The sequence below is a fragment of the Eschrichtius robustus genome, chromosome 12, assembly GCF_028021215.1.
Source record: "Eschrichtius robustus isolate mEscRob2 chromosome 12, mEscRob2.pri, whole genome shotgun sequence".
Classification (NCBI taxonomy): Eukaryota; Metazoa; Chordata; class Mammalia; order Artiodactyla; family Eschrichtiidae; genus Eschrichtius; species Eschrichtius robustus.
In genome coordinates, this window is record NC_090835.1 from 88441579 (window position 1) to 88458756 (window position 17178).

The 17178-nt window shown below is 42.8% G+C and overlaps 1 protein-coding gene across 3 annotated transcripts in view; it reads right to left on the minus strand.

Moving 5' to 3' along the window:
• The window catches only part of CARMIL1 (capping protein regulator and myosin 1 linker 1), a 320425-nt gene that overhangs the window by 299335 nt on the left and 3912 nt on the right, over positions 1-17178 (minus strand). For all 3 annotated transcript variants that reach the window (XM_068559097.1, XM_068559096.1, XM_068559098.1), the window contains exon 2: positions 16188-16285. In XM_068559097.1, coding sequence (XP_068415198.1) covers positions 16188-16285 — 98 coding nt within the window. The remainder of the gene's footprint in view (positions 1-16187; positions 16286-17178) is intronic.

Sequence of the window (17178 nt, forward strand, 5' to 3'; positions counted from 1 at the left end):
AGAAATCCTTTCATTGAATCGGCATAACTCTCATGATGGAAAGAAAGACTATCTTTCCAGGCAAAGGAGGAGCCAGTAACCAGCAAAAAGTTCAAAGTACATCCAATTTCTCTCCCATGTAATTGATGAAACCAAGCCTTCACAAACAGGAAATAAATCACTCTCTCTGACATGATATGCAGGAAGGGAAACAAGAGAAGTGACTCATTTGCACAAAGGTTCACATTCCTGAGACAGTGGCACAAACACTGCACAGTACCACAACAGGGAGATGTGACCACCTTTCTTTTGAAGCATCCCATAGTCTCCTGGGTTAGGAACTGGGCGTAATGGGAAGCAGAGCTCAAGTGAACTAGTCAGGGAGCACTTCATGGCTTTGTTAACTGCACTAATCATTCTGACCAAAGTAGAGTCCCGTCCAAGGGTCTGCAGCTGGACATTGCCCCCCACTTACTACTTCACTGTTATTGGTCCCTGCATCCCGCACAGGGCTAAGTTAAAGATGCACTACGTCACATAAGGCTGCTGAGTAAAGAGACTTACCAGGTCCCTGAGAAAACCAGTTTGGGCTTGAAATTTGTACTCCAGGCCTGGGTCCTTTACTAGGCAACTATCCTGTGTCTACCATGAAAAGATCACTACTAGGGCTAGGGGGCTTGGTAAACAAGTACAATAAGGAAATAGCCCGAGGCTCTGGAGTAGTTGACAGTCTCCTCAAGGATACTAATTTGAGAATAAGAGAATTCTGATTATGTTCTTGGTCGGGCCCCAAATCTTTTAAGCAGGACTTGAAAATAAGCACTGGCCCAACATTCCCAGACTCTATTACCCTAATGGAACTCAGCCAACTTTCCAAACAACAATGTAAAATATACTGTATCTCCACTCACTCCTCTCCAGAGGGATTTGTGTGAAGGAATCCAATAGATTTGCTACATGAAGGTATTCATATTCTTTCCCAGGTTTTAATGGGAAAGAGAGGGAGGGAAGGATGACTGCAGGGATGAGGGAGGTACTAATGAACTATACACGGTTGATGTCAATAGTGCAAACCGGAAAGAAATTTCTGTAGGCCCACTGAATTTTTAGAAAATGATTCACAAGGTTAATTTCAACATTCTACTGCCGGTATTTCCACTGGTTTTTTGTTTGCTTGTTTGTTTGTTTTAAGGGTCTAACTCTTAGCACATCCCTCAAAAGAGATGGTACTGAGATCCCTTCACAGGAAATACTAAGAGAAAATGTTATTGGAGTCAAAGCAATAGATCCTTGGAATGACTACGGTGAGTTGGCCTCTTTGGTCTGCTCTAAGGAAGTGAAGCCCGGCTTGAGGTTTCCTGAAATGTGCTCTACGCAGGTTTCTTTGGGGCAAGTCAATATAACATGCTGAAACGAACAGCGTCCACTGCCCATTCTTTCCTGTAATGTTAACTTCAGTTGCCTCTGAGAGTGTTTTTAAATAAAGAGGCGGGGCTACCCAGGTGCTTCTGAGACACAGACAGCCTGAGAGTCTGCTTTAAGGAAGCAGCATGCCACGAAGCCAGTCTGCAGAGACCACCTGGTCTTCCAATCTAAGTATGGATTTGTTGGGCCCATTCAGGTGGCAAAGAATAGACATACACTGAAGCCAACTCGGTGAATGATGGTCTACCGTGAGGATACCTAGAGGAGTAGGCAAGACTGGAATCCCTATCAGCAGCTGCCCAGCTGGGTCTCCTAGAAAACTGAAGAATACTCTTCCAAGAGACGGTCAATAGTTTGATTCACTCAACTTTTGGAATCATCCTTCAAAAGCAGCCATCCAGGGCTCTGTCACCCTCTTCCCACTGTTCTTACCACAACTGGCTTATCAACAGCCTCTTCACGCTCCGTGGCTTCTGCTTGTACCGGGGCTTTTACTGCCTCGTGCCTTCTACTTTCTTCCGCGTCTCTCTCCATGTCTCAGACTCCCAAGAGGAAGAATCCCTGTCCCATACAGATCGGCCCTATGGGGCAGAGCTGGGAGGTATATAGGCTGTTGGGTGGCCCACAGAGGCTTATCTTGGCGGTCACAACCACCCCTAGTTCAGAGATGCTGAGGAAAGGAAACCCCCAAAAGGAAGCTGTGGATGTGACAGACTCTCAGAGGGGACCAATATGACCAGCAGACACCTAGCATGACCTGCCTAGTAGAAGACATTCCCCTAAGCAGATTTCAAAGTTCTGTATATGGTGGGTTATGATTATTCCTCAGTAAGGCTTATGCTACAGGTATCTAGTTGGAGCTTACTTAAGACTCTAACCCAGTGTTTCTCAAATTTCAGTGTGCATCAGAATCACCTGAAGGGCTTGTTAAAACGGATTGCCAGGCCCTATTCCCAGTAGCTCTGGATGTGACGCCTATGAATTTGCATTTCTAACAGGTTCCCAGGTGATGCTAAAGTTGCTGTTCTCAGGACCGCACACTGAGAACCACTGGCCAAATCAATGGTTTTAAGATTAGGTATCTTAAAACAAGACAAACTTCTGTTTGGTGCCATCTGTTATTTTTGTTATATACAGATATAGAGATCTAAGTACTTCAAAAATAAGTATTTTAAAGTGCCTATGGATTTGTAATTAAATTAACCAAAGCTATATTACAGAACATACATTTTCAGCCTTCAATATAACTTTATAAGCTAAGTATGACAAAGTATGCATTTGTTCTCTGACATTTGGGGACCCGCTGATCTAAACCAGTGGTTCTCAACTGGGGGCAATTCTGCCACCCAGAGAACATCTGACAATGTCTGGAGACATTTGTATTTGTCAGAACCGGGAGAAGGGAAGGCTGCTGCTGGCGTCCAGTGAGTAGAGGCAGGGATGCTAGTAAAACACCCAGTAACGCACAGGCAGCCCCTGACAGCAAAGAATTATTGGGTGCAAAATCAATAGCAGTGCTGTGGCTAAGAAACGTTGGTCTAACGCTTATTTAGAAAGGGAGAATCCAGCACGGCCAGGAGTCCTCAATGGTGGAAAAGCAGAGCTACACGAGCCCATGAACCCAAATAAAGCCCCTAGCATCAAACAAGAGCCATCATAACCGAAACCCAAGAGGAAGCAATCTGAGTGAGGTACCACGAACAGGTGGCAGGGCCCGTGGGAGCCCCACGAGGATGAACAGGGGCCAACTACTGATTTTTGGCTTTTTTGAGATCTGACTTGAAAGTGAAAGAGGAACTCGAGTATATTTCTGAATACATCGGGATCTGCAGGGAAAAGGAGGCATAAATGTACCCACAGAAAATGCACAGTCCTGTCTTCAGAGACATACATCTCAACAATGTACATACCTAAACCCTTTCTTAAAGAAAGATTTTTTTTTTTAAATCCACGTACCCTCTTTAAGACCAGCAGAGTGAAAAAAATCCTAAACCCATTTGTGGAGACAGCCGATACTGGCTTCAAGAGCTCTGAGCAGAGCAAACATCAAAACAGGTATCTTGCACAGAGCCAGGAAAAGATGCAAAGTAGAAGTACTTCTCTGGGGACTTCCCTGGTGGCGCAGTGGTTAAGAATCCGCCTGCCAATGCAGGGGACATGGGTTTGATCCCTGGTCCAGAAGATCCCACATGCCGCGGAGCAACTAAGCCTGTGCGCCACAACTACTGAGCCTACGCTCTAGAGCGCAAGCCACAACTACTGAGCCTGTGTGCCGCAACTACTGAAGCCGGTGCGCCTAGAGCCCGTGCTCTGCGACAAGAGAAACCACTGCAACGAGAAGCCCGCATACCGCAACGAAGAGTAGCCCCCCGCTCCCCGCAACTAAGGAAAGCCCGCGCCCAGCAATGAGGACCCAACACAGCCAAAAATAAATAAATAAATTTAGTTTTAAAAAAAGAAAAGAAGTATTTCTTTGGGGATATTTAGATAATATATATCCAAGTAATCTATGACTATGGATACATAACCAGATTCTCATATCAGAGCATTTAGCACAGTTCACTGCAACACCCCTCGCAACAGTAACCATAGCTAAGACTTGAGGACTTACTCTATGCCAGACACTATTTAAAATATTTTATATGGAATGTCTCATTTAATTTTCAAAACAAGTCTAAAGGTAGGTTCTATTATTATACCCATTCTATGGATGAAAAAAGTGAGGCACCAAGAGGTTAAATAACTTGCCCATAGTTAGTAGTTTTAGGATTCTAACCCAGGCAGACTGATCCCATAACACAGAGGAAGCCGCTAAGAGAGTGGGAAGTATAAAATGTCTGCAAAGATATTTAAAAAGAAGAAAAAAGCCATCCCTGAATTTCAGGCTAACTATACCACAAGCATCACTCTCCAGAATATGAAAGTATGGAGCCCTACTCTGATGGGTAGAGAAACTGTCTATTCCCAGAGAACACAGAGCCTGCCAAAAAGGACCCGAGTACGAAGGCTTCCTGCACACACAGCATTGCTGACAACACTTGTTCAGTTCCACGGACAACCTGCGCGTATCTGATGTAAAGACAGATGCTTCATTAAGTCTCTGCAGTGAGAACTCACAAACGGAAGGATGCTTAAGAAACTCTAAGTGACAAAGCGCTAACAGCCTCTCCTTTGCTCCAGTTGCTTTGTTAAGAAGCAACACTAGACAGGAAGGATTGGACCGACTTCTTGCATCCAGGCCTTGTGGAGAAAGAGAGAAATATTGACAGAGACGACCTACCATGTTCCTCGCAGAGACCACTTAGAGGAGTGTAAAACTGATGGAGGGTTAAGGGCTATTGGAGCTTCAAAAGTTTTTTTTTTTCTAGAGAGGAGAACTGTTGAAACGGAAACAGAACTTCACAGTTAATTCACCAATGATGAATTTTGAGGGGGTAAAAGTTCTGATACAGGGTAGGATGTCCAGGAGATTGAAATGGAGGCAGCCACACAAGCCAAGTGCCGCATGAACTAAGCCTTTCTCTGCAGGCTGGTTTTGATTTCCATCAGCACAGGCAGTGCCTGTGACTCAGTGAACTAAGTTGTACAAAAAGTTTCCCCAGGCTGCAACATTTTTGCTACCCCAAGGATGCAGGCAAAAAATAGAAACTGGCTCATGGAGACCTAAAGGAAAAAGGGCTGAAATGTTCCAAGCGCCAAACTGATCTGTCCAAGAACCACAAGTACTTCTCTCCAGGTCTCGGTTTCATTCTCATGCCTAGGAGGGATGATCCAATCTTCTTTTGGTTGCTAGTGACAACCGATTTCAGACAGATGAATTCAGGAAACCGAAAATGCCCACTGGTAACACCTAACCAACCAGCCTGGACTTACTTCACTAGCCATATTTTAGCTCAGATTCAACAAGAGAGTGTTGCTGGGCCCCTTAGGCCTGGGAGTCAGGAACCAAACTGCAGAGAAACTGTCTTAAAAGAGACTTTGCAAGACTTTGGAAATCTCAGTAACTTCCCCACTTCTGGTTCTATTTTTTCCCTTGTCTCTTCCACACTGGGACTGAGCATGTGACTCTGAAAATGGAAGGGGTCCTATGTGCTTGTTTTCTGATAAGCATAAGAGGTTCCCTGAGGAACCTCATCCTACCTGCCAGTCTTGGAAAGAAAGATAACCACAGGCAACATGGTACCCCAGGGCAGCACTGAAAGGAGAGAAATGCAGGCTGAACACTCGAGGGTCTCACCAAGGAACATGGGGCTCCAGGAGCAGCTGCTCGTGGGAGCAGAGCCCCAGGGTCCTCGTGACCCGGACACACCCCCTCAGGGGTGGGGAGACAGGGAAAGGGTGAGGTGGTGGGCAGAGAAGCAAGAACTACTCTGCAGGTGCAGGTGGGGTGGGGAAGGACCACGCCACTTAAGAGATGGATGTTAGCTACACGGGTGAAGTCAAGTGCCTTCAGAACTGCCTGAGAGAAAAAGCAATGTCTCCTTTCCTTATGATACTAAAATATCTTCTAAGACACCAGATGAGCTGTACATGCATCTTGGTTTAGGGTTCTTCTTAGCTACGTTTCATCCAATGAAAGCGCCATGGGCCTTATCAGTTGGACATCTGCTCAACTACCATTCATCAGAGCCTCAAGGACCCAAGGTAAGAAAGTCTTGAGACCAGAGCAAAGACCAAAGATCTAAATTGTATAATGCAGTCTCACATCGAGCTGGGGTTCAGCCAAGAAAAAGCTGTGGCTGATTCAGCAGAAGCCAGGGCCAAGCAAGACCTGGGACTCCAGAACCCACCAGCAAACACCAGAGCCACAGGACTCCTTGCCTGCAAACGTACTCCAGTAGAAGACAATGACGCATCCACCCAGGCAGACTTAAAAGGGCCCTAAACTGCAAGGAAAAAGTTTGCCTCGGGAGCTAGGGTCCAAAGAGTCCTTGCCTAAGAAATATAAGGACCTGAAAAAAGAGAACCAGCCATTCTGCTAAGCAGACCTTTCTAAAGACAATAAAATGAATGAGATGAGGGAATTATTCTCTATTGAGACTTCCTGAATAACAATCAGGTGAAAAATACATCCTTTAAAAAGTCTGTCAGGCAGCAATTCCACTGCCAGGAATTTATCCAAGAAAAATAAAAGTGAGGATGTGTCACTTATAAGGCAAAATACTGGAAGCAACCTAACTATCTCATTATAAGTGTTCGATGAATTATGGTATACCTCTCAAGTGGGCTAATAGAGTGCCAGGCAGAAATTCAAAACATTTTATATATATATATATAATATATGTGTATTATATATAATATGTATTATATATATATAAAATATATATATAATTGTCATGGAAAGCTTTGACCTCAAAAAGTGAAATTTAAAAGTAGGTTACAAAATACGATTCAGGATTCCATTTTAAAAACAGATCATAGGGGCTTCCCTGGTGGCGCAGTGGTTAAGAATCTGCCTGCCAATGCAGGGGACACGGGTTCGAGCCCTGGTCTGGGAAGATCCCACATGCCGCGGAGCAACTAAGCCCGTGAGCCACAACTACGGAGCCTGCGCGTCTGGAGCCTGTGCTCCGCAACGGGAGAGGCCGCCACAGTGAGAGGCCCGCGCACCGCAATGAAGAGTGGCCCCCGCTCACCACAGCTGGAGAAAGCCCTCGCATAGAAACGAAGACCCAACACAGCCAAAAATTAATTAATTAATTAATTAATTTTTAAAAAAAAAACAGATCATATAGTTTATGTATGTTAACATAGAAAAATTTTTTCCAATGATTACATCCAAATTGATAGGACTAGGTGATGCTTCAGTTTTGCTATCTTATATTTTATAACTTTTTAGTAATGCAAATAGCATAGATACTTTCAAAATTTTAAAAACAACAAGAAGAAAACTTTTACTTGGCCAAAGCAATGTGCAGCTGGTACTCTTCACTTGGCCGACTGTACCCACACCAATGTTTCCTACAGAGTCTGGAGAACAGATTCTGTGATGCCACGCACTGCATTCCCCCCTTCAAGAGGCACAATCCACAAAAGCCCATTAAAGACTCTGAGGAAGTCTGTTTAATTCAGTTTTAACAGTGTTTGCCAAACATTTGTGATCCCAAAACACCTACAGCTTAAAAGCCTCACTGGTAAAGTAGGATGAGTCCAAAGCAAGGCGATCAGAACAGTGAAAAGTCTGAAAGCAATGTCCTCCAAGGATTAAGATTTGTAGGAAGTGAGCATATTTCGCCTGAGGACTAAAAGACCAAGGAAAAACATAACTGTCTTCAAATACCTGACCCGCACTCATGTAGGAAGGAGCAAAATTGTCCTATGATGTTCCAGCAGACTACGTTACAGTGAATTCAGAGAAGTTACTGAGAAGCAGGTTCCAGCCTAAACTAAGAAAGGGCTTTCTGGGATTCTTGCTTTTCCCATCACCATGAACACTGAAGCAGAAAGTGGATACTCAGCTATCAGGGATGCTACAGAAGCAACTTCTCATAGGCTAGGGTGCATGGTTAGATGGCTACCAAGAGTCCTCCAGCCTCAAGATCTTCCGGGCAGCAATCAAGAGGGGCCAGGTCTGAAGAAACTTCCCCAGAGTCAGCTTAAGCCAATCTGTCCACACCAGATCCTGTCTGGAGGACACGCCTACTCATCCCAGTCGATGCCCGTAAATGTCTCCTGAGACCCCCAAAGCCCAGGGATCAGTAGGAATGGACACACCTGCCTCCTTAGTGGGAACTCAGCACATTCATCTCAAACCTTTGCCACAGGCTGGAGATGCTCTAAGCACAGTTCAGGGCATTTGTACAGCCCTGCTTCTACTTCTAAGAGGACTTGCTGTGCACCCAGCGTGTCTAGAGAGACAAAGATACCTGCTGGCCAAGGTTCATCGAGAGATAATGTTTTCAAAAAAGAAAAATTCTCTCCCAAACAACCAAGATGAAGGAAAGGACCCAATGGGTGAAAGTGAACAGACTTTTATGTAAACACACACACACACACACACACACACACACACACACACACCCCACCCCAAGCATCCTTCTTTCCTCCCTTTATTTTACCCCTCTTTTCTCAAAGAGTTGGAGAAAGAGAGAGAGAGGGAGAGACAGAGGGAGAGAGAAAGTGTAATAGGGCACAGGAAGATTTAGACAACAATAGGCCCCATATATACCAATCCAAATCTTTGTTTTCTGTTCAAAGACAGCAAGCTTTTTAGAAAGGGGAAGAGTTCTAGCCTTCATCAGATTTTAGTTGCATTTTCAATCTACTTTAACAATAGATATTAACAGCATTTCTAATGAAATGAATCATAAAGGTGTTACCGTAACCATTCACTAAAGCCTTTCTGTTTTGTTTTCTCTGTACCTATTTTACAACTATGAAAAATGAGTTCTTCCAATCCATGGCATATTCTAGTTAGATTTCCCGGCTCCTCCTTGTCCACAATGCCCCCTTCACAAGACTCGAATACTCCCTCTCCTCCCCCAGGGTGTACCTAAATGCCCCTTCCCAGGGTGCCTAAATCCCAGAGGCTGGAAAAGAGTATCTTTTTAAGAACAATGAAAAGTTACACCAAGGCTGGTGTATGTTCAACAGCTTCTTGCCCAAGGTCATTTGACTCACCTAACCCAACTACAAAAGAAACTGGGGCAGATGCAGATGAGAAAGTAGAATGTAAATGCAGCTCAGGTAACAAGTTCAAGTTGGCCAGAACTGTCTCCTGGAAACATGTGCCCAGAGCCATAGCCTGCCTCCAACCCCTACCCAGAGATCAGCGGGGGCTGACTCCAGGTCTGAGTTGGGGTAAATTCTGAAGCACTCAAATGCGGATTATTTTATTTTGAGTTTCCCAGAACTTTTGCAGGACCCTTGGCAACAATGTGTGCTCTCTGATACCTACTCCTGAAGATTGTTTCAATGTTGTTGCTGTTTCCTAAAGCTCAATTTTCTAGTCATGTAACTTCACCCAGGTGCTTTGAAAATTACCTATGCGCTGAATTGTAAGTGATCCTTAAAAGTTGAGGCTCCTAAAGTTCCACGAAGAGAACTGTTCAAATTACCCAACAACTGGTACAAGAGCCTCCTGCAGAGGGAAGTAAACCCGGAGGCCTAGAACAACGATTTTCCAATAGCATTCTTCAGAAGCCGCTGCAATCTACAAACATCTGATGTGAATTTCATTCTTACTTCTATTTTAACTGCTGGGATAAAACACAAACACATGATTTGCTGTTACACCAAATTTAACTTATTGGAGATAAACAATGAGGTAAGCTTCGCTGTCAGGATAACCCACTTTTGTGCAGAACTCAGGATAAAGTGTCTCCTGACATCTCCATTTCCTTGGAAAGCATCCTGAGATTGCAAAAGTAGCTATTTTAAAAACTGTGAAATTTGTACTACTTAAAGGGTAAATAGGGAGTCTTTCTATACTAAGGAGCCAAAACAAAATCCAATCTCCCCTGTATTTCTAAGTTATGTTCATCAAAACAGCCTCACGCAAATCACTGATTGGGTTTATACTAGTATTTTGGATTTTAACTATAAACTTGCAAAACACACTTACACTCCTAAAATAGCACTATTTTATTGGTCCCATGGAAAATTATGTGTTTTATTTATTTTTTTTTTTAATTTTATTTATTTTTGGCTGTGTTGGGTCTTCATTTCTATGTGAGGGCTTTCTCTAGTTGTGGCAAGCGGGGACCACTCTTCATCGCGGTGCGCGGGCCTTTCACTGTCGCGACCTCTCTTGTTGCGGGGCACAGGCTCCAGACGCACAGGCTCAGTAGTTGTAGCTCACAGGCCTAGTTGCTCCGTGGCATGTGGGGTCTTCCCAGACCAGGGCTCGAACCCGCGTCCCCTGCATTGGCAGGCAGATTCTCAACCACTGCGCCACCAGGGAAGCCCCAAATTATGTGTTTTAAAAGGGTACAACTGATTTAAAAAAAAAAAAAAGTCTGGAAACCATCGGCTAAGGTTGATGTCACCTGAAAGTAGCTGCAAAACGTAATTTCCAGAGTGAATATTTGTCTGAGAAGTGACTACGCCATGGGTCGTGCTGCTGAATCAAGTTAGGTATTAGAGACAGGGGAATTAGGAAAATATTAAACAGACTAGCCACAAAAAATGAGCATGGCCTCGTGTAAAAGAACAATGCTTTCCGTATCAGAGACTGAGGTTTAAACTAATTCCTGATTATGTGGGCCAGATGCTTACAAAACTTTTTAGGTGAGAGATATTCCCTTTTTAATGCATTTTTTAAAAATAAACAGGTAGGAGTAGAGTTTATATTTTAATGAAAGACAGCACTGCCACCAAAATATTTTAAGGCTACATGTTACCCCAAATAACGTCCTTTTACTTTTCCTCGTCTTAAAGTTAACTTAGTTATTCCAATCAAGCCAAATCCAGATGCTCAAAAGTTATAAATAAATAGCCAAACAAGAGAAAATACATTAAAGAGATTCAGGTTAACTTTTCAAAAGAAAATAAATGAACGACGGATGAAGTGTTTTCAAGGGAACAGGTGAACAAACTGACATGGTTACATGTCCATGCCATTCCTCGACATGCTCAGTCTAATAAGAAAGGGAGTCCTGCTTCTGCCCCATTTTAAGAGGGATGTGGAAGAACAAGGGGTTGGCAAAGATGATCAAACCCAAATTCCAAAGTGAAACAGGAAAAACAAAGCTGAGACCAGGAACAGATCTTCCACACACTTCAGAGGCACCATTCTGGAGCGAGACACACATTCCTCTCCCGCAGACGACCAACAGCAGGAGCGTGGGTGGGGGACCTTGCTTTCCCCCGACAACATTTTTCTTTCAACCATTAGTCCTCAAAAAAAAAAAAAAAAGGCCAGGCAATACCAAACTGCCTGGATCACACATGCATTGCTGGTAGGACTACACAATGACTCAGCCATTCTGGAAAATGGAAAACGACGGCTTCTTAAAAAAAAAAAAAAAAAAAAAGGCAATTCCTATACAAACCCACAATTATACTCTTTGGCATTTCAAAGGGAGAAATGGAGACTTATTTTCACACCAAAATCTATAAACAAATGTTTATATCGGTTTTATTCCTAAGAGCCCCAAACTGGAAACAACTTACAAGTCTGTCAGTGGGTGAACAGTGGGTGAACGAAGTGTGGTACATCCATACCATGGAATACGCCTAAGAAACAACAACTAAAAAGGAACAATGGATACACACAACTTGGATGAATGTCCAGGGAATTATCAGAAGCGAAAAGAGCCAATCCCAAAAAGGCACACATACTGTGTGATTACACTATCCAACACTTTTGAAGCGACAAAATTATGGAAGTGGAGAACAGATCAGGGGCCACCAGCAGTCAGAGAAGTGGCGGGTGTGTGGGTGTGGCCCTGAAAGGCAATGTGAGGGATCTCTATGGTGGTGGAAATGTTCTGCATTTTCCAGTATCAGTGTCAACATCTTGACTGTGGTCATGTCCCACAATTTTGCAAGATAGAGGAGACTGGATATAGGGTACAGAGGATCTCTCTGCATTACTTCTTATAACTGCAGGTAAACCTACAATTACCTAAAAACGCAAAGTTTAATGGGAAAAAAATGTGTAAATTAAATTACACTTCAGAAAGTCCAGGTACTACAAAACTTGGGTAGAGATTCAAGTAGCAAATGGGAGGAAGGATTAAGAGTCCAGGGAACACAGAATCTCTTCTCGATGACATCACCTAAAGACAACAGAGAAAGGTAGTACAGCAAAAGACGACATGGTGCCAGTGTGTGGCTTGCGGCAGACCTGCCCACCACTTAGATAAAAAGTACAGGCCAGGGACTTCCCTGGCGGTCCAGTGGTTAAGACTCCGTGCTCCCACTGCAGGGGGCACGGGTTCAATCCCTGGTTGGGGAAACTAAGATCCCACATGCCGAACAGCACGGCCAAAAAAAAAAATCCCAAAAACGTACAGGCCAAAGAACTGTCCGCCAGGAGAACACTCCAAGTGACAGAGAGCCTGTTCTAGTCTGTTCCATGTTCCCTTTAACTGTTCCCAAAGGCACCAGCTTGGACCTGTTCCATCCCAGTTTCCCAAACTATGGCCAGTAGGGTCTCTGGCCATATAAGTTTGAGAAAGACAGTATACTTCCACTCATTCTGAGAAATCTACTACGCACAAAGGTGTACCAAAGGCTCTGAATCAAAGCCATGCAGTAAAGACACTGGTTCATCTTTGTTTACCACTTGACTGTCAAACTTGTTTGACCATAGAACACTCTTCCCCCGAACATCGATTTCTGATTTCACTGGACCAGCGCATACCTTAGGAATTTGGGATCTCGTCAGTTGCACTCCAGCCAGCTTAAAAGGTACCATAAACTATGAATAAATATTGGCCTTATAGTGAGCTAAGCTCAATCCCTCAATAAAGGCAGTGAATACTTGGGCATGGAAAGAATAGGCATTTTCTGTGCCACTGAAAAAACAGAACGCACAACCCTTTGGTTCCTTCCGCTTTATCATTTGTTGGGTCTTCATCATGTGCTAGGCATTGTGCTAAGCACTGTTAAGATACATCCCAGTTAATCTACAAAGAAACCATACACAAACACAAGGTCTGTTTCATTAGAGAAAGGAATTGAGGCTGAACAATGTTATAAAGTGGCTAGGCTGCAGTGTGAACTAGGCATGACTCAAGGTCCAAGGCCTTAACCGCTGAGTCCTACTGCCTCCCTAAAAGAGGGGAGGATAAAGTTCATGTGATGGTCATTAGAAACAGGTGGTGGGAAGAGACCTGTTTAACCAGTCCCAACTTTCACCTGATCCCAATTGCAAGAAAAAGAATCAGCTTTACACCCAGCCATTCTCCACCCCGTATCCCTTGCTCCAGCTGTACTTAGTATCTGCCTCTAACATGCTAAGCTCTCTCTGGCTTCCAGGCATATTCTGTTTCCTTTGTCTATAACATGCCTCTGCTCTCTTCCCTTAGTAACTCTTATTCATCCATTGGGTGTCAGTTTACCTTTGCCTTCCTTCTGGAAGTCTTCCCTGACCTTCAGGCCTGAGTCAGGGGTTCCTCCCATGTGCCCCCAATCATCTTGCTTATAGCACATCTCAAAGCACTGCCTGTAGAGATGTTTACCTCCCAACTCGACTCTGAGCTCTGGATCCTGTGAAGTCAGAATCTATGTCCATCTTGTACATCTGGCACATGGGAGAGGCTCAACAAGTGTGGAACCAAGCAATGTATAATGTTATCAATCAATCAGTCAAATCCACACAAGGGAGCACTAATCCTTCTAAAGTCCAAATCTTCCTGAAAGTTTGCAACCACTGAACAACAAGCCAAAGGATATTTTCTTTCTATTTTGAGCATAATGGGGAAGTGGATAGGCTCTGAGTGAGACAGATCTGGGTTCAACTCCCAGCTCTGTCATTCATTAGCTGGATGACCTGAAACAAGTTCCTTTAGCCTCTCCAAATCTCAGTTTCCGCAAATACAGATGTAAATAGTGCCTACCTCAGAGGGCTGCTGCTGGAGCTAATACGGCAATGCATAATCAAGTGTCCAACAGAGCCTGCTGAATAAACATTAGCTCTTATGACCATGAGAAGGAAGATGAACCCTCTACAAAAGATAAGCTAGAAATAGCATAAAGTCTCAAAGTGTGAAAAGAAGGAACCAAGTCCTATATAACACACTCCCAGCTTTATAAGGAAGGACACTAAGAGCGGCGGGGGGCACTGGGGGAAAAGGAACAAGAAATAAAAATAAGAACAAATACTGATTTAAGCCAATTCAGGTATACCCTATTTTACTGAACTGACAGCCAAAAGAAAGTCAGAAATGCAAATTATAAGGAGATTCCCAATGTTTTAATTTAAGTAACTGAATTTCTCTGAATTCAGAAACTCCAAAATCAACAACTTAAAGAAGGTTAATTCATAGACCATCCTGCTCAAACCTGAAGCTTGTCAAAGCTTGAATATTTTTATTAACAATTCCTGCCCCTGCAAGTAAGGAACAGGCAAGACAAGTTTACCCAAGCCACTAGAAACTGCTTAGATTCCAGATTTGGGGAGATAAATGCTTAAATTCAAATACATTTGTAATTTGGTTACAACCTTAATCAACTCCAGCTGATGTTAAGAGCCCCCCCCCCACAACATCTTAACAGTAAGTACCAATCATAACTATTCTTTAATGGTGCTAACTTTATTACACTGGACATGTAAATTTGTCTTTGCACTTTTAACTTTGCAAATTTTACTCATGGCCTGGGTTTATGAATACTACTCTGATGAATAGTGTCCATACCAAATAACACCACATACCATGTTAGACTGTTGCAGGAAACCTACTTGATATTTAAATTGTATAAAGGTGAATCCATCTTGTGACGATTTACTGCAAATGTATAAAACAACAAATGGCAGAAACAAAATTTCTTCTCTCTGCACTACCACTGCCAAAATATACCTCTACCCTATGGCTGAACAACAATAAGTAAAACATACTTTAAGGAAACTTACTCTTTATTAAAACTAAATAAAGCAGAATGATGACACCAATCATTTCTGCTATTGATAACCTTAATGGTGCAGTCTGTGTGAACACATTTCATTGCAGGGCAAAAGTCACTCAATCAAGTTTTTCCTCTTCAATTTCTCTGCCATCCTGATTTGTACACAGAGAAATAGAAGTCATCCATCAATAGCACAATCCTTCCATCCACAAGGGAAGGCAGTCAGATATTTCAAAAAGATTCTCAAGACAGATGGTATCAGAAAGATACTTCAAATTCTGTGGCAACTTCAACTGAAGAAACAGAATATTAAAAATATTCTTTTAATGACATATGCTTGGGACTTATTTTAAAATACTCCAGAAGTGTGAGGTGGGGGGAAACGGTGATGAGATAAAACAATATTGTCGAAATGCTGAAAACTGTTGAAGCTGGATGAAAGGTATACAACAAAGTTCAATACACTGTTCTCTACTTTTGCATATGTTTAAAATTTTCTAATGATAAAAAGATAAACAAAAAGATGAAACCGAATAGTCTCTCCAACAAAAACACAAACAAGGTGTATTTACCTAAGCTTAAATTAAGGTCTGCCACAGTTTCAACACAGAAACCACTAAAACACCACAAAAGGCTTTTCACCTCTCTAAAGGTACAGCTCAGACACTGACAACTCCCTAGCAATCCTGTGCTCAACAAGGGCCAATCCCTCAGCCCCCCAGTAACTCTTCTCACAAGCTAGAGGGAGGAGCTGGCATTTCCCTCCCAAACACCAAAAACCAATTTAAAAAGACAAATGTTTTCTTCGCCTTCTCAGACCATCACCCCGAGATGGCTGTGGATATAACATTTGAGAAAATTTAATAATTAAACTGACATAGGAGGAGTTTAAAAAATTCATCTCAAGTCCTCACAAATAAAATCAGATAATCAGCCACAACAAAGATAATAAGCAAGCTCCCTTTAACATCCAACTTTGAATAACTTGAAAACGGTCTCTAGGAGATGACCTAGATGCGGGTGACTTCTTAAAACATTAAGAAAGACAATTTTTGAAAACTTCAGTCTCTAAAATTTAAATTAACCCTACTTTTAACTTTTAGTGGACAAATATTCCAACTAACCTAGGACAAAATGGGCATCAGAACTTTCGAACAAAATATAAAACACAGAACCAGTGCTGCATGAAAATTAGGCAATCAAAACAATAGAGGGGAAAACATTTTTACTTCCAAACTTTTTTTTTTTTTAAGAAAAACATTAATACTTACCAGCACTTTGTTTTCAACTTTGTCTCCCTTCACTTCCAACTTTACTTTCTTCTTCAATGCAATCTTTATCTTTCTGCCAATAACATCCTTTATGCTTTCTGAAAGAAAGGAATAATTTTGTTATATTCTTTTATTAATAAGAGAAAAGCATTGGGGAGGACAGCATCTGAAGGAGCATTTTTGGTTGTTTTTTTATTGTTGTCTTTTGTTTGTTTGTTGTTGTTGCTTGTTTTAACAAGCCTGATAGTTATTGGTTAACAAGTATTTGATGAACGCCTACTTTGTGCCTTGGACCGTGTGCTCAGATGCTGAGGCAAATATAAAAGCATATGATATAATACCAGTCCATGCAAGGCATGATATAATCTTGCTGGGCAAAGAGGATAAGCACACACAAAGAAAAAAAAAAAGAAGCAAGGTCAGGCAGTAGCATAGAGCACTATATTGCAGGCAGGCAGACCATAAGCACAACAGAATTCATAAAATCCCTTGGCTGGTTACCTCTGGCCCCCAGCAGACTCTGTATTCATGACAGTGCCATATACATATTATCATTTTCTAGGAGTGCCTTGACATGAAGGTTGGGAAATATGGCAAAGAACCAGAACCGGCCCAAACAATTTAGTCAGGGTGCTCCTGGCCATCTGTCCTTTCAAAATCTTCGTACCACCACATCCCCAAAGAGTGGTCAAAGGCGGAACTGAGAGAGAAGGGGAGACTTGAAAAGTTGGATGGTAGTGGGAAGGCCCTTCTGGGACTCCCGTGAGGACCCCAAACTGAACAGGTCCCAAATCAAAGTCACTATTTTCCCTGCTCCTCCTCTGGCCCTTAATGAAGCCAGAAATCTTGCTCATCTCCAACTCCATTCTCTCAGGGAGCCAGTCACCTACTCTCCTAGGACCACCTCCTAAACAGCTCCTGACCCATGGGCTTGATCCTGCATTCAGGGCCTCAGAATCTCTCACCCGAGACTAAGCCTACCACCTCCAAC